Below are 27,065 nucleotides of genomic sequence, written 5' to 3'. Positions count from 1 at the left end.
ATGGGTGGAGCTGAGGAACGGGAAAGGTGCAACCACACTAATAGGGTTGTTATACAGACCGCCCAATAGTCTGAGAGAATTGGAGGAGCAAATCTGTAGAGAGATAGCAGACCGATGTAAGAAACAGAAAGCTGTAATAGTAGGGGATTTTAACTTTCCACATATTGACTGGGACTCCCACATTGTGAAAGGGCTGGATGGCTTGGAGTTTGTCAAATGTGTTCAGCAAAGTTTTCTAAATCAATATATAGAGGTACCAACGAAAGAGGATGCAACACTTGATCTCCTATTAGGGAACCGGACAGGTCAGGTGTCAGATGTGTGTGTAGACAAACATTTTGGGTCCAGTGACCACAATGTCATTAGTTTCAAGTTAATTATGGATAAAGACAGGTCTGGCCCTTGATTTGAGGTTCTAAATTGGAGAAAGGCCAATTTTGTGGAGATGAGAAAGAATCTAGGAAGAGTGGACTGGGATAAGTTGTTTTCTGGCAAGGATGTGTTCAGTAAGTGGAAGGCCTTCAAAGGCAAAATTTTGAGAGTGCAGAATTTACATGCTCCTGCCAGGATTAAAGGCAAAGTTAAGCTGGGAAACCTTGGTTTTCAAGGGATACTGGCGATCTGGTTAAGAAAAAGCGAGAGGTGTATGGCAGGTATAGGCAACTAGAACCAAATGAGGTACTTGAAGAGTATAGAAAATGTCAGTCAGTCAGTGGGTGCTGTCCCGAATCCAGGGTTGGCGGCTATGCACCTCCATCTTCTTCGATCTTGTGACAGCACCGAGTACAGCCTCTCCTCCAGACAGAAAATGTAAGAAAATATTAAAGGAGGAAATCAGGAAGGCAAAAAGACATGAGGTTGTTTTGGCAGATAATGTGAAGGTAAACCCGAAGGGTTTCTACAAGTATATCAAGAGTAAAAGGTGGGGGGCGTCACGTGATGACGTGGGATTGAGACGTATAATTTCAGCTCTCCCGTAAAAAATCAGCAAAGTACCGTTTAAACAAAGTAAAGTTAATAAATACTTTCCGAAAACTACTTACAAATTTCGTAAGACTACTCTACGATATGCCTCGTAAACCGCAACAGAAGAAGTCTGTTGTTGTGAAGTCGCAGTGAGATGGGAAGAAAAAAGGGCCTATTGCAGCGATGGAGCCTCGGATTCAGGTTGGATCTCCTTCGGAGGAGACGTATTTTATCTCTGGCATAGAAGAACAGGGAGCAATGGCGGCAGTAGCGGTCTCTCGGAAGAAGATGCGGAATTGCGCATGTGCAAAGAAGTACACGTGCGCAAATCGACACAACTTAAACTACAAGAACCGACGGCCACTGCAACTGAAAGTGACTCAGAGTCAGAATTGGATACTGCAGAGAATACAGATGAAGAAGAGGAGGAAGAACTGGAAGAGACTGGAAGTAAAGGAGACGACGGAGACATAAGAGAGGCTTTATGCAATTAATGGCCGAACTAAGAAAATTAAGAACAGAGCTTAGAGACGTAAAGATGTGCTATGATAAAGCTATGAAAAGACAGGATAAAATGGATAGGAAACTTCAGAAGATGGAAAGAACAATGGAGCATATTAACGATAGACTGGAAAAAACAGAAAATGATGCGATTGTCTGGAACACGGAAAGAAATCGACTCTTGGAGAAAGTGGATGTGTTGGAAAATTTTAGTAGACGTAATAATCTTAAAATTGTTGGTCTTAAAGAAGGTATAGAGGGAGATAATCCAATAGAATTGTTTCAAAAATGGATCCCGAAAACCTTGCAAAGAAAGAGGAAGACCAATCAATTGAAATTGAGCGGGTACATAGAGCTCTAAGACCAAAACCACAAGATGACCAATATCCACGATCAATTTTAATAAAATTCTAAAGATTTCAAGACAAAGAAAGGACTTTACAGGCGGCTGCCCAAGCTGCCAAGAAGAGAAAAGGGCCACTGATGATAGAAGGGAAGAAAATTTTTTTCTACTCTGATATAAGTTATGAACTTTTGAAGAGAAGGAAGAAATTTAATCCAGTGAAAAAAGTCCTATGGGATCACGGTTATCAATTTATATTGCGTTATCCTGCAACCTTGAAGATTTTTTGGCTGGTGGAGAAAAAAGATTATTTGACGATTACCGGAAAGCGGAGGAGTTTGTGCGACATTCTTTGAATATTCACCAGATACAAGAACAAACCCAGGGGAGTGAGATGGATTGAAGATGAAGACTGGATTAAGGATTAGGCCTGTTGGATTTTTAGGCGGATGAATATATAAATATATTATTAATTATATGAGGGAGGGGAAGAAAGGTTAAAATTTGAGGAATATTAGCTGGAAATAATGACAATTTTATATATACACACACACACACAATTTTTTGTTACGGGGGAGCTGGAAGAAATACTGACCAATCGCTACATTATTTGTGTGTGCAAGTGTGGCAATAGCCACGACCCGCACAATGGAGGGGGGTAGTGTTGTGTACCTTTTCATTCACAACATTACTGGGGTTTTTTTTTGTTTTTTTCTTTTTTTGTATCTCATCTACCTTTTTTTTCTTTTTTCTTTTTGCCTGGATGATTGGGAGGGAAACACATAGCAACATGGTGAAGTTCAAAGAGATTCCCCAGGAAACTATGAGAGTTGAGAAGTTAAGTAATGTTTTAGATTTTAAGAGATAAATATGAAACATTTTTGAATATTTGGAGCCCTTATTTACAGCTCCGATGATAAAGATCTTGGTTCCTTGGGGAAAGTAACAAATATATATTAAATTTATTTTTAATCCCATGGAGCATGTGCAAACCTTCCAATATTCAGGCGGTTCTCTTTTTTTTTTCTTTTCTCTTTAGGTAGGAGTATATATCGGGGGGGGGAGGGTTAAGGGGAGGGGGGAGGGTAGATATTATTTTCTCATGTATTTACTTTGAAAACTCAATAAAAATTATATTTAAAAAAAAGAGTAAAAGGATAGTAAGGGACAAAATTGGTCCCCTAGAAGATCAAAGTGGTTGTCTATGTGTGGAGCCTCAGGAGATGGGGGAGATCTTAAACAGTTTTTTTCCCATCAATATTTACTCAGGAAACTGGCAGAGTGTATATGGAAGGAAGGGAAACAAGCAGTAGTGTCATGGAACATAGAGATTAGAGATTAAAGAGGAGGAAGTGCTTGCTGCCTTACAGCGAATAAAGATAGATAAATCCCCCAGGCCTGACAGGATATTTCCTCGGACATTGAGAGAGAGTAGTACAGAAATTGCAGGGGTCCTGGCAGAAATATTTAAAATGTCCTTAGCCTCTGGCGCGGTGCCGGAGGACTAGAAGGTGGCTCATGTTGTTCCGTTGTTTAAGAAAGGCTCTAAAAGTAAACCAGGCAATTACAGACCAGTGAGCCTGACATCAGTAGTAGGTAAATTATTGGAAGGTGTTCTGAGAAATCGGATATACAAGTATTTGGACCCAAGGGCTGATTAAGGATAGTCAGCATGGCTTTGTGCACAGTAGATCGTGTTTAACGAATCTTGTAGAGTTTTCTGAGAAGGTTACAAAGAAAGTGGCGTAGTGGCATCAGTGCTGGACTTCGGGACGAAAGGTCCCGAGTTCGAATCCAGCCGGCTCCCCTGCACGCTTTCCATCCGTGCTGGGTTACAAGCTCTTTGGAAACTCACCCGGCAGAAGGCAATGGCAAACCACTGCTGTAACTTGCCTCATATGCAATTCCCCACTATGTCTGAGAGGCGTGGAGGGAAATCGTCCACTAACCGGAGAAACTCCGGATGCAACGTACCTTTCCTTTCCTACAAAGAAAGTAGATGAGGGAAAGGCTGTGGATGTTGTCTACATGGACTTTAGTAAGGCCTTTGACAAGGTCCCACATGGGAGGTTAGTTCAGAAGATTCAGAAACTAGATATCGATGGCGAGATTGTAAACTGGATTCGAAATTGGCTGTGTGGGAGAAGACGGACTGGTAGTTGATGATTGCTTCTCAGACTGGAGGCCTGTGACTAGTGGTGTGCCTCAGGGATCTGTGTTGGGACCATTGTTGTTTGTTGTCTATATCAATGATCTAGATGATAATGTGGAAAATTGGATCAGCAAGTTTGCTGATGACACTGAGATTGGAGGGGTTGCAGATGGTGAGGAAGGCTTTCAAAGCTTGCAGAGGGATCTGGACCAGATGGAAAAATGGGCTAGAAAATGGGAGATGAAATTAATGCAGGCAAGTGTGAGGTGTTGCATTTTGGAAGGACAAATCAAGGTAGGACATACACAGTAAATGGTAGGGCACTGAGGAGTGCGGAGGAACAAAGAGATCTGGGAGTTCAGGTACATAATTCCCTGAAAGTGGCGTCACAGATGGACAGGGCGGTAAAGAAGGCTTTTGGCATCCTGGCATTCATAAATCAAAGTATTCAGTATAGGAGTAGGGATGTTATGGAGAGGTTGTATAAGACATTGGTGAGGCCAAATTTGGAATATTGTGTGCAGTTCTGGTCACCCAACTATAGGAAGGATATCAGTAAGATTGAAAGTGTGCAGAGAAGATTTACTAGGATGTTGCCGGGTCTTCAGAAGTTGAATTACAGGGAAAGATTGAACAGGTTAGGACTTTATTCCTTGGAGCGTAGAAGAATGAGGGGAGATTTGAGGGCTTACAAAATAATGAGGGGTATAGACAGAGCAAATGTGAGTAGGCTCTTTCCACTTATATGGCTTTAGGGCGAAAGGGGAAAGATTTAGGGGGAACTTCTTCACTCAGAGAGTGGTGGGAGTGTGGAACAAGCTGCCATCTGACGTGGTAAATGCGGGCTCACTCAAGTTTTAAGAACAAATTAGATAGATACATGGATGGGAGAAGTCTGGAGGGTTATGGACTGGGTGCGGGTCAATGGGACTAGCAGAATAAAGTTTCGGCACAGACTAGATGGGCCAAATGGCCTGTTTTCTGTGCTGTAGTGTTCTATGGTTCTAGTGTCTTCTGTGGTTGTAGGAAAAACTTCCCATGCTTACTGTATATAATCCAACCCATTTGGAATGTGCCAAAATTCAATTAGTTCTCCTAATTATCCATTGTGATCTTATGCAATAACGTTGAGAAATACAATGTGTCCAAATTCATCCAAAATCACTGCTTGACTATTTTTGGACTTTACTTCAGGAAGCATTAGAAACTGTTATGTGCACATGACAATTCTTCATTTTCAGGGGAAAACAATTACACAAACTGGGAATATGTGGAAAATGTCTTAAAGACTTAATATTAAAATCAGACATTCCGTTGAGTGCTAAAAGGAGTTAGTGATTCAATACTGATCTTCATATAAGAATGGACTTTTGATCATAATTTGCGTTACCAGAAGGACTCAATGGCTGTTCTTTAAGATTGTCATGGTCTGGGGAGGTAATGAGGATAAGCCCGCTCCCAATGGTGGAATAGTTTTCTACTGGCAGAAGAGGCAAAGGTGGGTGACTGGTGTCTTAAACCCAGCCACTTTTGGCAGATGGTGCTCGTCAGCCATGGTTATTAGCTCATCTAGAAAGAAAACTCTGATCTAAAACCTCCACTGCCTTGCAGCTATACCCACTCATGGGGAAGGCTTCAGGAGTAAACCCCAAGGGAAAATACAGAGTTGGAGTCACTAAGGCACTGGTGCCAAGTTGCATCAGTATTTGCCTTTCCTTTGGATTCAGCAGTTCTACGGAGAGGGGGAGCCTGCTGCATGGGCAACAGTTTGCTCTTCATTTCATACTGCCCTAGCTTGTGTATCATGTAGATAGCTAGAATGGAACGTGCATGGTCAACCTTGATCAAGGGAGGGCTGCATAATGGCTGTTCATTGGGATTAACAGGCTTTAATTACAGTTCCATCTCATGAACAGGACTCCATTTTAGTCCTAAATGTTTTAAATCTTTCCTTCAGATAACTGTATAGCTATAATACTTCTAAAGTATGCATAATAAATCAAATAGAAGGGGAAAACAGTGTTATGTTATGATACCTCATTTATTCCAGTATTAAAACTATGCTAAATTGTTAAACCCACAAAGGGTTCAAGTAATAGGCCAAGCCCTTCAGGTTTCCTATGATAAAGTGCAAAACCTATATTTATTTTATACACTATAAAGCAACATAGTCTTTATTTTCTGGTTAAAACAAAATAATTTGACACAATACAAAATGGCAAGTTTTGATTACAAAGACCAATAGAGCTTCTTACAACTTCATACAGTGTAAGCTTTCAACAGGGATGGTGACTTAAACTTTGCCTTAAAAAAAACCACCATTTTCTACTCTTCATAATTATCCACTTGCACAATGGTTCTACAAACGTAAATCACACATACCTTTAGTGTTAATTATGTGTACCAAACACCCAACAAATCACAACCAAACAGTATCAAAAGAAAACTAGTTACTACTTCCGCCTTTTCTGACTTTGGACAGGCTGGCGAGATGACAGCTGTTGAAATCCACAGGAAGTCTTAATAATCTCTCATTTACTTATGATTTATTCTCTTCTAAGACACTGGATAAACAGTGACCTTAACCTTTAAACTTTGCAAAATACAGTTAGCACAGAAAAATATTGCCAGGCATTTCAGAGAAATTTAAAGCATAGATGGCTGCAAACAGAGAACATAAGGAGAAAGTCCAGGAAATACAAGAGTTTAGAAGAGAACGTCACAACAGGGTTAACAACCAAATATGGTGGAAACGCAGAAGACCTGAGCTTGAATAACAAAAGGCTGATAAAAGTTAAACAAGGATAAAAAAGGCTGCAATGAAACTACGTAGATCAGAAATGTGAACAGATGTCAATGTAGGATTTTAAGGGTAATGGGCAAAAAAAAAACTGTATATGTACAAGTGCAATGCTCAAGATTTACAGTTACAAAAAAGTTTGTGTACCCTTCGCAATTACCTGGTTTTCTGCATTAGTTACTCATAAAATGTGGTCTGATCTTCATCTAAATCACAATAACAGAAACACTATCTGCCCTAAACTAATAACACACAAACAATTGTACTTCTCATCGATGATAAGTACACCATTTAAACAATCACAGTATAGGTTCAAAAAAGTATGCAAATCTCAGGGATAATGTCTTCTACAAAATCTATTTGGAGTTAGGTATTGCAATCAATGAGATGAGATTGGAGGTGCGGGTTGTAGAGGTGCTCTGCCCGATAAAAAAGACACACACAAAGTCGGTTTACTGACAGTGCCTGCTCTTCTCAAGAAAGATCTGTTTATGTGCACCATGCCTCGATCAAAGCAACTTTCAGAGGACCTTAGAAGAAGAATTGTAGAGATGCATGAAGCTGGAAAAGGCTACAAAAGCATTTCTAAAGACCTGGGTGTTCATCAGTCCACAGCAAGAGAAATTGTCCACAAATGGAGGAAACTCAGTACCGTTACTACTCTCCCTAGGAGTGGGCATCCTGCAAAGATCACACCAAGAGCACATTGTGCAATACTGAAGGAAGTGAAAAAAGAACCCAAGGGTAATAGCAAACCACCTGCAGAAATCTCTAGAAATTCCTAAAGTCTCTGTTCATGAATAAACTGTAAGTAAAACACCGAACAAGAACTGTGCTAATGGAAGGACACCACAGAGGAAACCACTGTTCTCCAAAAAAAAAATGGCTGCTCACCAAGTTTGCAAAAGACCACCTGGATGTTCCACAATGCTTTTGGGACAATGTTCTGTGGGAGATGAGACTTTTATGTGTTAAGTGCACACTACTATGTTTAGAGGAAAAAGGTACACTGCACACTAACACCAAAACCTCATCCCAACAGTGAAGCATGGTGGAAGGAGCATCATTGTTTGGGGCTGCTTCACTGCCCCAAGGCCTGAACAGCTTGTAGTCATTGAGGGAACAATGAATTCAAAATCAAGACATTTGACAGGAGAATATCAGGGTAGCGATCCATCACTTGAAGCCTAATAAGAAGTTGGATAATGCAACAAGACAATGATCTAAAACACAAAAGCAAATCAACAGAATAGTTTAAAAAGAAAATCAGTGTTTTGGAATGGCCAAATCAGAGTCTAGATCTTAACCCAATTGAGATGTTGTGGCATGACCTGTGGAAGGTATCCCTGAAATATTGATGAACTGAAACAGTTTTGTATGGAGGAAGGGTCTAAAATTCCTCCTCACTGTTGTGTCTTTGATCAGCAGCTACAGGAAACATTTGGTGCAGCTTATTGCTGCTAAAGTAGGTTCTATCAGTTATTAAATACATTCTTTTTCCAGCCTGGATTGTGAATGATTAAACAATGTGTTCAATAAAGACATGAAAAGTTCAATTGTTTGTGCTATTAGTTTAGGCAGATTGCGTATGACTACTATTGTGACTTAGATAAAGACTGGACTATATTTTATGAGTAATTAATGCAGAAAACCAGGTAAATGCAGAGTTCACAAACAGTTTTTCCAGCAACTGTAAATACGGTGTAATGTCAGGAGCAGGGAGAAGTGCATTCTAATAACTGAACCCAAGGGGGTGCAAAAGCAAGACTGATCTTTTCAATGGCAGATGGGAAGGAGAATTGCAATTGTATACCCATGAACAAGCTCAGCAAGATCAGCTAGATAAAATATGAAAGATTAATTTATTACTAATTAAAGAGATCTAAGGAACAACTGAATACTGTTTTAAAACAATTTTAAACATAGTGTTCAGGATCCACGTAGAATGCTTATTATAACTGGCTCACTAAATTTCATTTTGAATATCAGTCTTATAATGAATTTACAGGCCATTAAATTTTACAACACATTCTTCATATCTGTGAAAGGTGCTATTTATAGCTTACATCATTTTTAGGGTCAGTTAGAAGTCTAAGCATTAAGATCGTTAACGTTGTTGATGAATGCAAGTACTCTGTCATCTACTCAATTTGGTTTAACTTTGATGGGAAATTATGCTGATTCTGGACTTTTAGCATGGATCATGTTATTTGGCTTTGAAAGCCTTCCACACTGAAGTGTGGGCTGTTATGGGATAGTGTAATGCAGATTTGGCTGTATAATCTAATGAGCTATCATACAATCTTGTATCTTGAATGGATGTTCTAAGCTTTTACCACTGCTTCCACAAAATTAAAAGAATAAAATGCACTAATGAAATACAAGTGTATCGGTAAAGAGTAGAAGTAAATGTTAGTGCAGTTTAATGTCATCTGGATTCTACCTCAGACATCTTCTCGTGGAAGTTAAAACTAGATGGAATTGCAATTCTGCAATACCAATTATTTTCCTTGAAGCATTTTATACTATGTGCAATAAACTTTCATGCATTTTATGGCATTAGAAATATAATTAGAGTAAAAATAAAATTATAACTGTAATTAATCAGAAAATAAGGCAAAAAGATCAGAGAGCTTAGAGGAGAGGAAAGATGACATACAGAGAATGTAGAGAGGGTGAGGGAAAAAATGTACAGAAAGTGATTAACATATTGCAATTCAACTTCAAGTTTAATGTCATTCAACCATATACATGTATACTGCCAAATGGAACAACGGAATATGTTCTTGTTCCTTTGGAGAAAGAAGCACAAAGTAATATTACCACAAATAAATTAACAATGTAATCCAGAAGATTGACAATTGGCATAGAACACATTTATGACACAAATTAGAAATTAAAGAGTAAAACACTGCCAGTGCTTCATGAGACCTGGGTAGTGGTCAGTCTCACAGCCTGGAGAAAGACACTGCTTCCCATCCTAACAGTCTTCATCTTAGTCCAATTCTGGATTCCTTCCATCTTTCTCCATTAAATCAACAATTACAGGAGCGATACTACAATGAACAGAAGATTGGCTGACTGGCAGAAGGCAAAGAGTGGGAATAAAGGGGACCATTTCTGGTTGGCTACCAGTGACTAGGGGTTAGTGGGCCCACTACTTTTCACGTAATACATTAATGGTCTGCATAACTGAACTGACGGCTTTGTGGTCAGATTTGCTGGTGATACAAAGGTAGGTGGAGGGACAGGTAGTGTTGATGAAACAAGAGTATGCAAATCAAATACAGTACAAGTGAATGGCCATGTACTTCGGTAGATGAAATGAAGGTGTCAACTATTTTCTAAACAGGGAGCAAATTCAAGGGACTTGGAGTCCCAGTGAAGGATTTCATAAAGGTTAACTTGCAGTTGAGTCAGTAGCAAAAGCAGCAAAATGCAACGTCAGCATTCATTTCAAGAGGACTAGGATATTAGATTAGATTATGAGGACACTCAGACCTCGTTTATTGTCATTTAGAAATGCATGCATTAAGAAATGATACAATGTTCCTCCAGTATAATATCACAGAAACACAAGACAGACCAAGACCAAAACTGACAAAAACCACATAATTATAACATATAGTTACAACAGTGCAAAGCAATACCGTAATTTGATAAAGAGCAGACCATGGGCACGGTAAAAAAAGTCTCAAAGTCCCGATGGCCCCATCATCTCATGCAGACTGTAGAAGGGGGAAACTCTCCCTGCCATGAACCTCCAGCACCGCAAACTTGTCAATGCAGCACCCTGGAAGCACCCGACCACAGCCGACTCTAAGTCCGTCTGAAAACTTCGAGCCTCCGACCAGCCCTCCGACACCGAGCACCATCTCTGCCGAACCCCACCCCAGCCGCCCAGCAACAAGCAAAGCCGAGGACTCGAGGCCTTCCCCTCTGGAGATTATGGATCACACAGTAGCAGCGGCAGCAAAACAGGCATTTCAGACGTTTCACCAGATGTTCCTCCGTGCTCTCACGTTTGCCTCCATCAAATCAGGACTGTGCACGGCACCCTACTTGACAGATAACAGATATTCATCACTGAAGTGGCCGCTGCGCGCTGCGTCGTGCCACCATCTTCTCCTCTCCAACTTGTAATGTAATGTTGAAGCTTTATTAGACATTGGTCAGACCACATTTGGAGTATATGGATCCCATAACTAAGAAAGGATATGCTGACATTGAAGAGGGTTCAGAGTTTCAGGAGAATGATCACAGGAATGAAAGGGCTAATGCATGCAGCGATAGCTCTGGGACTGTACTCACTAGTGATTAAAAGAATGGGGGGATTGCACTGAAATCTACTGAATATTGGAAGGCTTAGATAGTGTGGACATGCAGAGGATGTTTCCAAAAGTGGGAGGTTCTGGGATCAGAGAGCACAGCCTTCAAACAACAGATGAGGAGGAATTTCTTTAGATAGAGGGTGGAACCATTGCCACTGACAACTATGGAGGCCAAGTCATTGTATATATTTAAGACAGCGGTTGATAGGTCCTTGATTAATAAGGGCATCAAAGGTTATGGGGAGAAGGCAGGATAATGGGGTTAAGAGGGAAAATAGTTCAGCTATGATGAACTGGTGGAGCAGACTCGATAAGCTTAATTCTGCTCCTATGTTTTATGATCACAATGGCACTGCTTCTCAAAATCACATAGAACTTCATTAATTTTGTTGCAAATTTCCACCCAGTTGTGTTTCCCATTCTTCCCTCTTCTGAAAGCCTTGTATTCTGCAGGAATCCTGTTGTTTCTTTTTCTAATTACCCTCAGTGACTAATCAACCTGCTGAATTCATCAACAGTTTATCTTTGTAGCAACCCTGGTCTTACCTAATCACAAATATTCACTTTGCCTTAAAAAACCTCCCAACCCCAGATTCTCAGAAACTTAAAACCCAACTTGCTTTCTCTGTATTCATTATTCAGATGAAAAGTCTTTTTTTCCTTTTTCACTAATGTGACCTAACCCACTGAATCTTTATTGCATTTTCTATTTTACTTCAGATAAAACACAGAATGAACAGCATAGTAACAGGTCAGTTCTACATAATTGCCTTGATTTCTTCCCCGAACAGGCCTTTCAACCTGAATTGTTGTGCCAAAGTAATTTAAGCTAATGACACCTAATCCCTTCTGTTTGCACATGGTCCATATCCATCCATTCTCTGCATATACAAGTACCTATCTATAAATGTCTTAAATGCCTCTATTCCACGTCTCTACCACCAACACCTCTGGCAGCACATTTTATGATGTATGCAAAAAGAATATGTCCTGCATATCTCCTCTGAACATTCGCCCTCACCTTAAACGCATGCTCTCTAGTATTAGACATTTTGACCCTGTAAAAGGGCATCAGTTGTGTACTCTTTGGTTCTCATAATTTAATGAACTTCCATCAGGTTCCCAATCAGTCTCTGCCAATCCAGAGAAAACAAGCATCAGTTTGCCCAATCTCTCCTTATAGTATATGCCCTCTATTCCAACAGCATCCTAGTAAACCATTTCTGAACCTTCTCTACAGCCTCCACATTCTTCCTATAATGGGAAGACCAGAACTGAATGCAATACTCTAGTTGCATCTTAACCAATGCTTTATAAAGCTGCAATCTAACTTCTGGACTACTGAACTTAATGCCTCAACCACTAAAGCCAAGCATGCTACACATCATGGCCAGTGATGTTGTGGGGATGGAACTGGACTCTCTGACGATGGTGTCTGAAAGAGGATGCTGTCCAAGTTGCATGCCATCTTGGACAATGTCTCCCATCCACTACATAATGTACTGGGTGGGCACAGGAGTACATTCAGCCAGAGACTCATTCCACCGAGATGCAACACAGAGCGTTATAGGAAGTCATTCCCGCCTGTGGCCATCAAATTTTACAACTCCTCCCTTGGAGGGTCAGACACCCTGGTCCTGGACTTATTTCCTGGCATAATTTACATATTACTATTTAATTATTTATGGTTTTATTACTATTCAATTATTTATGGTGCAACTGTAACGAAAACCAATTTCCCCCAGAATCAATAAAGTATGACTATGACTATCTTTACCACTTATCAACTTGTGGGACCAACTGCAGGGAGCTATGAACATGGATTACAAAATTCCTCAGTGCATAACTGCAAAAAAGGTCCTGACATTAACTATGTCCTTTCACTTTCCATTTGATCTCCCAATATGCAACACCACTTACCCAGATTGAACTCCATCAGCGATTTGCAACTGGTCTATTTCCAGCTATATCCTTTGACAACATTCGACACAACCTACAATGCCACTAATTTTTGAGTCATCTAAAAACATACAAACCCACGCATCCACATTTTTATCCAAGTCATTTACATGCATCACAAACAACAGAAGTCCCAGTCTGGTTCCCTGCTGAACACGAACACTTCCAACATCAACAATTTTTTGCATTTGTATTAACAGAATAAGATCCAGCTACTTAAATGAGATATAAGCTAACATATATAAAAAAAACCTGACTACTTCTGTGAATCGTCAAAACAAATGGACAGAACTGGTCTGGACCTAGTAGGTAATAAGAGTCAATGATGAAAGTAGCAATTTTTAGATCATAAGACACATGACTCAATTCGGCTCCTTCGGACCATCGAGCTTGCTCCACTATTCCATCATGGCTGATTTATTATCTCTCTCTTAACCTTATACTCTTGTCTTCCCCCATAACCTTTGACACGCTGACTAATCATGAACCTATCAACTTTCACTTTAAATATACCCAATTGCTTGGCCTCCACAGCCAGCTGGGATAATGAATTTCAAAGATTCACCACCTTGACTAAAGAAATACCTCCTCAATTGTTTTAAATGGATGCTCAAGCCAGGATAATATTTGATGAGCCCAAAATCAATAGGTTCAATACTTCGCTCCAAATACTTAAGTCTGATTATTTTTCTACCAAATGCATTTTCAAAATTAAAACATATTCTGTAGAAAATAAGAGCCATTCATACAATTTCATTAACTTTACCTGCCAGCATTATCTCCAGCTATACCGATAAAAAATTATTCAAATTAATAGCCAAAAAATTTAGTTAATATTTTCTCCAAAGCATTTTGCCTTCTCAAGCAGGCAAATATTTAATCAAAATAAGATTCATTTTGGGAATTACTCTCCGATCTCTTATTAAAACATGTTTATTGCACAAATCTATTGTTCAGTAATTTTCACAGTAAACCACTTGTAGAATCTACACTGATGACTGTGAATGCTAGTAAAGATCAAAATTGAAACAAGGTTGAAATTCAGCTCAAGTTTAAATGCAAAGTAGATTACATGAGACATATGCTTTCTGGAGAGAAAGAATGCACTGCATATTGTCACTGACAAAGAGGGAAGAAGGCACCTAGCTTTGAATCAGATTGCCACAGTACAAATGCTAAAATACAACTTGTGCAATGCGACATCATAATCCATCCATTCATGGACATCCAAAACAGGAAAATCGACTATAGCCACCGATCACCTAGCTGTCTCCTGATGAATGAAAATTGTGCGTGTGTGAGAGTCAGAAAATGAAAGCTGTTAATGCATGATAACGTACTCATACACTTAAAGGATTAAGTTACTAAACATATCACACCCCACAATATTTTGTTTAGTTTTGAATTTAGTTTGTTTTTACTCTTTTTCAGAGTATTAGAACACAATAGCACAGAAGCAGGCCCTACAGTCCATCTGGTCCATGCTGAACTGCAGTTCTGCCAAGTCCCATCAATCTGCACCCAGGCTTGGCCAACTCTACCCTTTCCATCCATGTATCTATTCAAATTCCTCTTAAATGTTGAAATTGAGTCCGCATCCACCACTTCTGTTGGCAGCTAGTTCCACTCACCACCCTGAGTGCAGAAGTTCCCCTCATGGTCCCCTTAAACATTTCACCTTTCATCCTCAACACATGACCATTAGTTCTAATCTTACTCAACCTCAGTGGAAAGAGCCTGTTTTCATTTACCCTATCTATATCCCGCTATTTTAACACCTCTGGTAAATCTCCCCTCATTCTTCTATGCTCTAAGTAATAAAGTCCCATCTTATTCAACTTTCCCTATAAACTCAGGTCCTCAAATCCCAGCAACATCTTTGAAAATTTCTAATGCACTCTTTCAATCTTAGAAACATAGAATACCTACAGCACAATACAGGCTCTTTGGTCCACAATGCTGTGCCGAACGTGTACTTACTTTATAAATTACATAGGGTTACCCATAGCCCTCTATTTTTCTAAGCTCCATGTACTATCCAGGAGTCTCCTAAAAGACCCTATCGTATCTGCCTCCACCACCGTTGCCGGCAGCCCATTCCACGCACTCACCACTCTCTTACCCCTAACATCTCCTCTGTACCTACTTCCAAGCACCTTAAAACTGTGCCCTCTCATGTTAGCCATTTCAGCCTTGGGAAAAAGCCTCTGACTATTCACGTGATCAATGCCTCTCATCATCTTACACACCTCTATCAGGTCACCTCTCATCCTCCACTGCTCCAAGGAAAAAAAAGCCAGGTTCACTCAACCTACTCTCACAGAGCATGCTCCCCAATCCAGGAAACATCCTTGTAAATCTCCTCTCCACCCTTTCTATAGTTTCCACATCCTTCTTGTAGTGAGGTGACCAGAACTGAGCACAGTACTGCAAGTGGGGTCTGACCAGGGTCCTATATAGCTGTAACATTACCTCCCAGCTCCTGAACTCAATCCCATGGTTGATGAAGGCCAATGCACCGTATGCCTTCCGAACCACAGAGTCAACCTGCGCAGCAGCTTTGAGTGTCCTATGGACTTGGACCCCAAGATCCCTCTGATCCTCTGCCAAGAGTCTTACCATTAATACTATATTCTGCCATCATATCTGACCTACCAAAATGAACAACCTCACACATCTGGGTTGAACTCCATCTGCCACTTCTCAGCCCAGTTTCGCATCCTATCGACATCCCGCTGTAAGCTCTGACAGCCCTCCACTCTATCCACAACACCCTCAACCTTAGTGTCATCAGCAAATTTACTAACCCATCCCTCCACTTCCTCATCCAGGTCATTCATAAAAATCACGAAGAGAAGGGGTCCCAGAACAGATCCTTGAGGCACACCACTGGTCACCAACCTCCAAGCAGAATATGACCCATCTACAACCACTCTTTGCCTTCTGTGGGCAAGCCAATTCTGGATCCACAAAGCAAGGTTCCCTTGGATCTCATGCCTCCTTACTTTCTTGCATGGGGTAGCTTAACAAATCACTTGCTGAGATCCATATACACTACATCTACTGCTCTACCTTCAGTGTGTTTAGTCACATTCTCAAATAATTCAATCATGACCTGCCTTTGACAAAGCCATGCTGACTATTCCTAATCATATTATGCCTCTCCAAATGTTCATAAATCCTGCCCCTCAGGATCTTCTCCATCAACTTACCAACCACTGAAGTAAGACTCACTGGTCTATAATTTCCTGGGTTATCTCTACTCCCTTTCTTGAATAAGGGAACAACATCTGCAACCCTCCAATCCAATATACAAGTTTGCTGATGACACAACAATTGTAGGCCGTATCTCGGGTAATGATGAGTTTGAGTACAGAGAGGAAATTAAGAACCAGGTGGCATGGTGCGAAGACAATAACCTATCCCTCAACGTCAGCAAGACAAAGGAATTGGTTGTTGACTTCAGAAGTAGCGGACCACATGACCCAATTTACATCAGTGGTGCGCAAGTGGAACAGGTCAAAAGCTTTAAGTTCCTCAGGGTCAATATCACAAATGACCTGACTTGGTCCAAACAAGCAGAGTTCACTGCCAAGAAGGCGCACCAGCATCTTTACTTCCTCAGAAAATTAAAGAAATTTGGCCTGTCCCCTAAAACGCTCACTAATTTTTATAGATGCACCGTAGAAAGCATTCTTCTCGGGTGCATCACAACCTGGTATGGAAGTTGTCCTGTCCAAGACCGAAAGAAGCTGCAGAAGATCGTGAACACGGCGCAGCACATCACACAATCCAATCTTCCGTCTGTGGACTTACTTTACACCACACGCTGGCGGAGCAGTGCTGCCAGGATAATCAAGGACACGACCCACCCAGCCAACACACTTTTCGTCCCTCTTCCCACCAGGAGAAGGCTCAGGAGCTTGAAGACTCGTACGGCCAGATTTGGGAACAGCTTCTTTCCAACTGTGATAAGACTGTTGACAGATCCTGACCCAGATCTAGACCATACCCTCCAAATATCCGGACCTGCCTCTTGGTTTTTTTGCACTACCTTACATTCCATTTTTCTATTTTCTATTTATGATTTATAATTTAAATTTTTAATATTGACTAATTTTTACTATTTTTAATATTTAATATTTTGTAATCAAGGGAGTGGGAAGCGCAGAATCAAATATCGCTGTGATGATTCTATGTTCTATTACCAATTGTTTGGTGACAATAAAGTATAAGTATCCTCTGGAACCTCTCCCCTCCCCATTGATGGTGCAAAGGTCATTGTCAGAGGCTCAGCAATCTCCTCCCTTGCCTCTCACAGTAGCCTGGGGTAAATCTCATCTGGTCCCGGAGACTTATTCGACTTGATGCTTTCCAAAAGTTCCAGTGCATCCTCTTTCTTAATGTCTATATGCTTAAGCTTTTCAATCCGCTGTAAGTCATCCCTACAATCGCCAAGGTCCTTTTCCGTGATGAACACTTTGCTTCAGTATTCACTAAGTACCTCTGCTATCGCCTCCAGTTCCATACACACTTTTCCGCTGTCACACTTGATTGGTCCTATTCTCTCATGTCTTATTCTCTTGCTCCTCACGTAATTGTAGAATGCCTTGGGGGTTTTCCTAATCCTGCTTGCCAAGGCCTACTCGTGGCCTGTTCTGGCTCCCCCAATTTCATTCTTAAACTCCTTCCTGCTAGCCTTATAATCTTCTAGATCTCTATCATTACCAATTTTGAACCTTTCATGGCTCTTTTTTTCTTCTTAACTAAATATTCAACAGCCTTTTTACACCACAGTTCCTTTACCCTACCATCCTTTCCCTGTCTCATTGGAATGTACCTATGCAGAATGCCATGCAAATATCCCCTGAACATTTGCCACATTTCTGCCATACATTTCCCTGAGAACATCTGTTTCCAATTTATGCTTCCAAGCTCCTGCCTGATAGCTTCATATTTCCCCTTACTCCAATTAAACGCTTTCCTAACTTGTCTGTTCCTATCTCTCTCCAATGCTATGGTAAAGGAGATATCTTATTGATATCTTTCCTGTGGGCAAGTAGGTGACCAGAACTGCACACATTTAGGTCTCAACAACGTCTTACACAACAAGATCCCAACTCCTGCACTCATTGCAACACATACAAAATGTTGGAAGAACTCAAGTCAGGCAAGATTTATGGAAATGAATAAACAGCTGATGTTTCAAGTTAAGACCCTTCATCAGGACCTGCACTCGATACATTGATTTATGAAGACCAAACTGACAAAAGCTTTCTTTACGACCCTGTCTATCTATGATGCCACTTTCAAGGAATTATTGATCTGTAGCCCCAGATCCATCTGTTCTACCACTCTCTGCATACTGCACCCCTCCTTCCAAAGTTAAATACCCTACACTTCTCTGCATTAAATTCCATTTTCTAAATGCAAATTTCAAAGTAAAAGTCATAAAGTTGACCAGATTTTCGCCATTTGAATTGTGATACAATGTTGAATTTCTTTTTGCATAAACTCTTTATAAATTTGAAGATTTCAATGTGTCATTATTATACAACAGCTGTAATATTAAAGAGTTTGCACTCCCCTCCACATGAACAGCTGGAAATAAAAAAATTAAAACCAATTTAAACCTTAGTTTATGAAATTACAACTTTGTTTAACATAATTTCACAAGCAAATTACTTGATAGCTTTGCACTAAAGATAGGATTATCCTAAATTATTGTTTCATTGTTTTGCTCCTCGCAGCATATATCTGTACAATAAAAAATCATTCTATTTGAGCCAAATAAGATTGTTGGGCACTAAATTCATGCTGTACATTACAGCCAAACCATTGATGTGATACAGAACAAGTCCCAGGATGAAACATTTAATAAAGTTGAGATAATGATCTCACTTCACTACAAAGAAATCCAACTTGATTCCTTATTTCTGTCACTTCACTGTTACTTAAACCAAAAATACACATTTTGTCTGAAGCATGCTCCTCACTTTCAATAAGGTTGTTAAAAAGTACACTCAGATTGACAAAAGTTTTCAAAATAATCCTCACGGCCAGTTTTGAACTAACATTCAATTCATCAATCAGGGTACTGTTGCCAACCTCACTATTTAAGATGTAACTTCCTGTTAGGAGCAGCCCTATGGCACTGCCTCACAGCACTACAGACCCAGCTTCAATCCCAGCCTATTTACATGAATTTGCATGTTCTCTCTTCATTACCAAGAGTTTTGCTCAATTCCATCCTCTCCCCCACCATATTCCAAGGCAAATGACATTCCAAAGCCAAAGATTGATGGAAGATTGAAACTTCCTGAATGGATTGTAAGACGTATTGGGTGGGGTCTCCTGGTTGTTTAGAATGGAGGGGTGGGGGAAATCACATCTCAGGTTGGGCTGAGATTTAGGACTGAGCCAAGAAGAATGTATTTCAGAGTACAGAGCCTGTGAAATTCTTCACCACAGAGGGCTTTAACAGCCAAGTTTCTGAATATTTTAGATTTTTGCGAAAGGCATCAATGAGTTGTGAGAATATGGTATTGAAATGTCTGATTAACCAACAATTGCAGTGAATGGCAGAATAGTCTTGATAAGCCATTTGGCCATTCTGTGCTCTTATTTTCTATGTTTTTTATGTTTACATTTCAGGGAGTAATAACAAAGTCAAGGAGATGCTCTGCTAGTTGTGCAGTATCTATGGAAAGAGAAACAATTAGTGCTTCACTCAGAAGACCATTATTCTGAATGGGAAAAATAAGAGGAAATCAGGATTATTGAAGTAATCCCGTTTACTGTGCATGGAGCTGTCTGGTTAATAGATTGTTGAGGACAGTTAGAGAAAGTAAAAAACAAAGGGATGTGTGACACAAATGAAGATTGAAACTGTTGTTAAAATAGAACCAAAAGGAGAATTGTAGAAAGGATCATACCAAAATTGTTCGTGGAGAGAGGAGAACACAAGTTAAACTATTTAGCTTCGCCCACAAAAAAAATGCAAGAAATTTGAAATTGTTTAATCTGATACAAGTACTAAAGGATGCAACATGCTCAAGCAGATGAGAAACCCATTTCTCAATTTTGATCCTTGTTTGAACAGTGTGCCAAAGACAATTCAGAGCGAAGGTAAGATAGATAACAAAAATAACACAGAACGTCAGTCTTTGTAAAAAGTAGAGCTACAGTGCCAAGCACTAGTGACAAGAATGCAACTACCAGTCTGCTTAAATGATAATAGCTAAAACATAAAATCATTCTCAAGAAACTAAATTGTCATAACAAAACTAGATTTTAAAAGTATTAATTCAAAATACAAAGTAAATTTTCAAAGTACTGTAAATATATACGTTAATCCGTTGCCACAATATTTAAACCAAGGAAACCGTCAGAAAAATATAAATGCATGACTTAAAAGTTAAAATGCCTTTTCCTCGATATTTAGCCATTGTTGCCCGTTAATAATTTGAATATCAGTGTAATCAGAAAAAACAACTTCATAGCTTTTTAAAACCGTACGTGAACAAATGCAAAACGATGCGAAGCTATATTATCATGCTGGGTTAGTCGAAGACGGAGGAGGCGATAGATTATGTTTAAAGTAACACAGTCAATACACAGGTTTGAAGTTATGTAATTACAGAGTGAGCGCTACAGATCGATCACCGATTGAAAGTTCATAGCTGAGAAACTCGACTCAACGAGGAGCTGAAACAGGACAACCAATGGACTATGGTTTCCTATTTATGTCGCACGCCTGCCATATCAGTGCGTACCATCTACTCTTCTAACTGAAAACATTGACAACACAGGAAGATCACATCGATGGAAACTCACCGCAACTAAAAGCATAACTGGGCTAATCTTACGCATCGACCGGAAAGCCCATGGAAGTTTCCACTCCATTAAGTGATTGATTTATTAAAATACTTGATTTACTGCCTTCAAAAAGGGGTCGGGAATGGGATGGCTCCTATTTGAACCCAAGTCCTATACTTTTAAGCGCAACTCTGTTGCCTTGAATGCCAACCTTTGCTTACCTTTCGCACTCGCATTAACTCGGGGTAATAAAACTCGGGGCAACTCTTCTCGCTTGACTCAAAGAGAGCCAACGTGTGTCGTGACGTGATGGTGGATATTCCACCTTTTTTCACATTTTCCCCCTCTTCCTCCTCCTCCTCTTCGTCCTCTTCTTTCTTTTTCTTCAACAGAGGAGCCGAGACGGGAAGCGTAGTCAGAGAGACCCGCCGCGGTTCGGCCATGTTATTAGACCTACAGGCTTCTTCCTTCACGTTTTATCGCTATTTCCCGCCCGAACCTTTCGTTCGCCTGCCGCCCACGGCACTGCTGGCGGCGACAAACGAACTCGAAACGATCACAATCCCCCTCAACGGTAACAAAAACAAACCCCACAAACTTCGGCCGCCGCCATCTTCCCGACCTGCGCGCCACCGTGCGCGTGCGCGCCCATCGACACCGGAGGGAATATTTTGAAAGGCTTCAGGCGTAATTATTTTCTCCAAGGAACCCGCATCGTTCTTAAATAGTTTAACCTAGGCCAACGTAAGCCTTGGCAGGTATTTGTAATACCACTTAAAGTACATCAGAAGGGATTAATGTTGACCTTTAACCCGGAGTCCGGGGCACGTGGGAGGGTGGGGGCTGTCGCTTCCCGGCGGGCGATGGACTGTGAGTAAGATGGCGACAGTGAGTTTACGGGTAGGAGACTTGGTTTGGTGAGTGACGGCTATTTTCTCACTGTAGAGGGCGTTTATTAGAGCAGTGTCAAATGATTTTATTCTTTAGAAGTGTCACATTCTATTTTATACATGCTTTTTTCTGCTTATCTTTTCTAGGGGGAAGCTGGGTAGATATCCGCCTTGGCCCGGAAAGGTGAGTCAGTAACACAAAGTAAAGAACGTTTATATGTGTCTAGAAATTGAAACGCCAATAACGAGATCTTAGATTTCCAGATGTGGAGTGCTCAAATCGGGAAAGAAAAAATGTTTTTTTTGTGTTGGGAACCAGTGGATGTACTGACTTGGATAAACCTTTTCACTGAATGAGGAAATCGTTAAGATACTACAGAAAATACTGGAAATAATAGGTCATGTAGTATGGAGATGATCTTTCATGAGAACGAAATCGTTTTGTTCATTTGGTTCCACAACATGGACTTTAGGGAACATCAAACCTTATTTTCTCTTTGAAGAAATTTAATGTGCTTTCAGTGATCTTTTTTTTAATGATTTGAACGCTTTGCTATTAGAATGTAATTTAAACGTAGATGTCATTTTAATATGGACGCACAAAAGTTGATCTGCGAATTTGTTACCTATGTTGGTTGCACAATATTGCTTTCTTTATATTTTGTCCCTTTTGTATTAACTATTTTATTAACTTCCTGTTCCTTGCTTTCAATGATTTTGATTTTTTTTTTGTGCAAAAACAATTAAAATTATTTGAGCTCTGAAACTGATTGTTGATCTCAGCAACAAGGAGGGAATCAATTGAAGGTAATGGAGGAAAAACTCGGAGGAGCTATTGACTGAGCAAATTTTGACCAATTGCAACATTGACTGAAGCATGTGTGATGTGGCTTCAAAAGGGAACATAAATGATTAAACTAGGAACACATTGATGCAAGAAGTTTTAGAACATAATGTTCCATTATGTTTTGGCTTTTGATCTCTATTAGATATCTTGGGGGAGTGTCTGTTCCTTTATTTGCTGTTAAAGGTTATCAGAGCTGGGATTTGGAATGAAGTAAAAAATTATGAATGCATCTAAATGCTCAAAGTTAACAGTAAGGAATATGTGAATAGAACTACTTTTTGATATTGTGCAAAAACCTGGTTACAACAGAAATATTTGATCGGTGAAACCACAAATTTGTCTCAGATGATCTTATGTTGGAAAGAAATGTTGCCTGTAGGAATTTTTAATAATATACTCCAATTGTGTCTTTTTCCCTGTTTTGGCAAACTTATTTGTCTCCTCTTCCAGTCCACATTGTGTTAGTGTAGGGTTAACGCCCACCATCGAGGAAAAGAAGAAATGGACCTGGAAATTAATTTGGGGTGAAGTATGGAGAATGATAGTGAGCAATTTCTATTCAGTTGCAACAATGGCAGTCTTAAGTAGGAGATATAAAGCATTTGTGACATGGCTTCAGAAAGAAACATGACTAAGTATTTAAACTTGGATCATGTTCAGTACTTGTGTTGTAAGTAATGGTAGATCAATTTTGCAGTAAGTATTCCCAAGCTTAATATTATGAGTTGTGTGAACTAGTGACAATTACTAATGCTTTGGTTAGAGGTATAACTAAATAAGTTGTAGAAAAATGTAATCCCAAAAGTGATTATTGATTAAGTTGGATTGGAAAATGTATTGACATTATGTAAAAGAAATTTGGCTGTTTTGCATCTTACCTTTTATTTATTACATGATGTAGAATATAGTTGTGAAACTATTGTGTTGTAGTAAATATTCTATATCTGATTATAAATATGGTCATACTATAAATTACTTTCAAATTATCAGAAAGATATTATTGAGATATTTCTCTGCTTTTGTAAAATGTTGTGGTAACAACTGTAAGTTCTGATAGATTTACTTTCTCCCTTTTGTGAACATTTTTTCATTCTTTATAAACAATTTACAATGTTTGAACTTTTTATTTGTTTCAAGATTGTAAATCCACCAAAAGACCTAAAGAAACCACGGGGAAAGAAGTGTTTCTTTGTAAAATTCTTTGGAACGGAAGATCAGTAAGTAGTTTTTTTTAAAACAGGTGTTTTAAAAAAAAATCATAGCATGTTCTTTTTTTCCAAAATCCTATTCACTAGGTTTACTGGGTCATTTTAAAGGATAATGCTTGAAGAAATGGTCTTAAGGTGCACCTTTAAAGAATACTATTAGCTTATGCTTCTTTGTTTTGTTTAACAAGATTAATTTTATTTAAATATTTTTAAGATTTTTGTTGTTTTTTTTTATATACCTGTGCCTAAATTTTTTTTTCAAAAGTTGTGCTTTGAGAAATTATCCTTCATCTGCATAACAAGTTCACACATGAAAGCACTTCATGTAGATATTTTGGTTTACTTCAGCACTCGCAGGTGATAGGGACAAGTGTAGTCTTGAGGAAATTCACACATGTTGTTAAATTCATGAAGTGTTTCAGTGTCTTAGACCGAACATTGTAATCCTGCCCTCAGCACTCCAGTAAAGATCTCTTGTTCTTCTTAAGCCCATCACCCCAACTGGGGCATAGGCTGCTAGAGTCCTCTGTCCTGGGCCAGTCTTTTAAGTTACCCCCAGGTGTAACCCATCTACAAAGATCCTTCTTCTCCCAGGGATGAGGTCTTGGAGGTTTTGTTGTGTTTCTATAGCACTAATGTTTTTATGGAATGGCATTGGTAGCCCCATGTCTAACCTTCCTCCATTTGCAACCAGGCTTGGGGTTGTCCTAGGCAGTGTTATTGATCTTTTGTTGTTTTGTTGTTCTTCCTCCATTACGTCTGAATTGATTGATTATGCTTGCTATAATTCTGGATAACTTCACCATTCATCACCACTGCACCAAAACTTTGAGACTCACTTTCAAGGACTCTACAACTACTGTCTTAAGCAGTATTTATTTGCATTTTTGTTGTTTATTACTGACATGATATGTCTGCTTTTGCACATTGGATGTTTGACAGTCTTTGTTATGTATAGTTTTTCATAAGCTATTATATTTCTGTATTTTCCCATAAATGCCTGCAAGAAAATGAATCTCAAGGCAGTATATGGCAACATATACGTACTTGTTGGCAAAATTTCAGATGGTGACAAGGAGGTGGACAGGAGTGAGATAGATCAGCTGGTTCAGTGGTGTCACAACAGCTTTGCACTCCATGTCAGTAAGACCAAGGAATTGATTGTGGACTTCAGCAGAGGGAGGTCAAGGGTACACATACCAGTCTTCATTGAGGGATGAGCAGTGGAAAGAGTGAACAGTTTCAAGTTCCTGGGTGTCAACATCTCTGAAGATCTGTCCTGGGCCCAACATATTGATGCAATTACAAAGAAGGCACAACAGCAGCTATATTTCGCTAGGAGTTTGAGGATAATTGATATTCACCAAGGACACTTGCAAATTTCGACAGATGTGCCATGCAGGGCATTCTAACTGTTTGCATCACCGTCTGGTGTGGAGGTGCCACTGCACAGGATTGGAAAATGCTGCACTAAGTCGCAGGCTCAACCAGCTCCATTGGGCATGAGCCTCCCCAGGTTTAAGGACATTTTCAAAAGACAATGCCTAAAAAAAAGACAGCTTCAATTATTACGGACCCCTTCACCCAGGACGTGTCCTTTTCTCATTGCTACCATCAAGGAGGAGGTACAGGAGCCTGAAGACACAGGCTCTGTTTCAAGAACAGCTTCTTCCCTTCTGCTGTCAGATTTCTGAATGGATAATGAACCCGCATGTACACTAACTCACTATTTTTTGCTCTCTTTTTGCACTACTCATTTATTTTAATTTTTATGTATATTTCTTATTATAAGTTAGTTTTGTTTAAATGTATTGCATTGTCCTGCTGCCACATAACAACATGTTTCACGACATGTGCCAGTGATATTAAGCATGATTCTGATTCTTTGATAATAAATCTACTTTGAACTTTACTTTGGGTTTTCCCTGAAATTTTATATGTGAAAGTCATAATCCGTAGCTAATTGTATTGGCCTGATGTAGTAGCAGTGACTGAGAGAGTTGTGTGTTCTATCAAGGCACACTAGATGTCAATGTATATTGCTAATGACAAATCTCGGAATTGGTAACAATTTTAGAAGAACCTATTGCAGAAATTCAAAGTATATGATTCTGGAAACTGATTAAATTTTCTTCCAGTGCATGGATCAAAGTCGACCAACTTAAATCCTACCATCTTCACAAGGAGGAAATGATAAAAATTACAAAAGGAAAACGCTTTCAACAGGCAGTGGATGCAGTTGAGGAATTCATTAAATCCAAGGTAAGGTAATGTAGTATATCTGGTGAATTAAAACATTTATGCTTCCTGTTTGGTGTGAGCTAGAGAATCATGTGATACAGTTATAGGGAAGTTCAATGTAACTGACAACTAATTTCTATTCACATCGGGCTGTTTCTATTACTTAATTAGGAAATGCTACTTCCAGTGTAGCTAGTTTTAGAACTTCTCATATATTTCAAATATGTCTGCAAGGTGCTGATGCTTCTTCTTGTCCACTTCATACATGTAATTGGAAGCAGGAATAGAACAAGGAGACCTTGAAGCCTGCATTTCAATTTTTTAAGATAATGGCTGGAGACTAAAGTCAACTGCTCTGCTCGATCTCTGTATTCTTCAATTTCAAAATCTATCTCTCAGAGCTTTCTGGAGGATTTTACAGGCCTGGGATCAAGGAAATAATGCCATCTCAGATTATCATCCCCTTATTCTAAAATTGCTCTTTAATATTTGTCATCTGGAGGAAATTAACTCTCCTTTTTCTCTTTCAACTCAAAATAATAAATAACTTCCAATGTTACCCCCTTGAAAGCATGCATACTCACTCTCTCATGGAACATCCTTATTGCAAGAATCTACAGTGGTCTTCAAGACAGCACATGTTTTGACACAGTGGAGAGTAGAATTAAAAGTAATTTATGTATTTATTCAGAGATACAATGCAGAATAGGTCCTTCCAGTCAAACGAGCTGAGCGGCACTGCCCAACAGCTCAACTATTTAACCTAACCTCATCATAGGACAAAGCCGGCTGGTGGTGCAGTGCCATCCACACCGGATATTGAGGTAAGTGGTCCCGGGTTTGAATCTGGCCAGTTTCGTGCACTGCACTGGGTTGAGCATTGAGCTCACAACTCGGCCTCATTTAAAAACAGACAAATTGCCAAAGAAACTGCAAGGTTACCGCCTGATGTGCCACAAAGCACAGAGAGGGTGAAAAAAAATCATAGGGCAGTTTACAATGACCAGTT

General features: G+C 39.6%; 2 protein-coding genes across 8 annotated transcripts in view; one reads left to right on the top strand and one right to left on the bottom strand.

Annotated features, from left to right (window-relative positions):
* Positions 1–21,620, bottom strand: part of LOC134352062 (ubinuclein-1-like) — a 64,950-nt gene extending 43,330 nt beyond the window's left edge. For all 6 annotated transcript variants that reach the window (XM_063059182.1, XM_063059187.1, XM_063059184.1 and 3 more), the window contains exon 1: positions 21,092–21,620. In XM_063059182.1, the coding sequence (XP_062915252.1) occupies positions 21,092–21,313 (222 nt within the window). In that variant the 5' untranslated portion in view covers positions 21,314–21,620. The remainder of the gene's footprint in view (positions 1–21,091) is intronic.
* Positions 21,621–21,716: 96 nt separating this feature from the next.
* glyr1 (glyoxylate reductase 1 homolog (Arabidopsis)) overlaps positions 21,717–27,065 on the top strand; it is a 62,209-nt gene continuing 56,860 nt past the window's right edge. For both annotated transcript variants that reach the window (XM_063059181.1, XM_063059180.1), the window contains exons 1-4: positions 21,717–21,787; positions 21,908–21,944; positions 23,745–23,824; positions 25,954–26,077. In XM_063059181.1, coding sequence (XP_062915251.1) covers positions 21,750–21,787; positions 21,908–21,944; positions 23,745–23,824; positions 25,954–26,077 — 279 coding nt within the window. In that variant the 5' untranslated portion in view covers positions 21,717–21,749. The remainder of the gene's footprint in view (positions 21,788–21,907; positions 21,945–23,744; positions 23,825–25,953; positions 26,078–27,065) is intronic.

This window comes from Mobula hypostoma, chromosome 9 (assembly GCF_963921235.1).
Source record: "Mobula hypostoma chromosome 9, sMobHyp1.1, whole genome shotgun sequence".
Taxonomy (NCBI): Eukaryota; Metazoa; Chordata; class Chondrichthyes; order Myliobatiformes; family Myliobatidae; genus Mobula; species Mobula hypostoma.
This window is presented reverse-complemented; position numbering and strand designations above follow the sequence as displayed.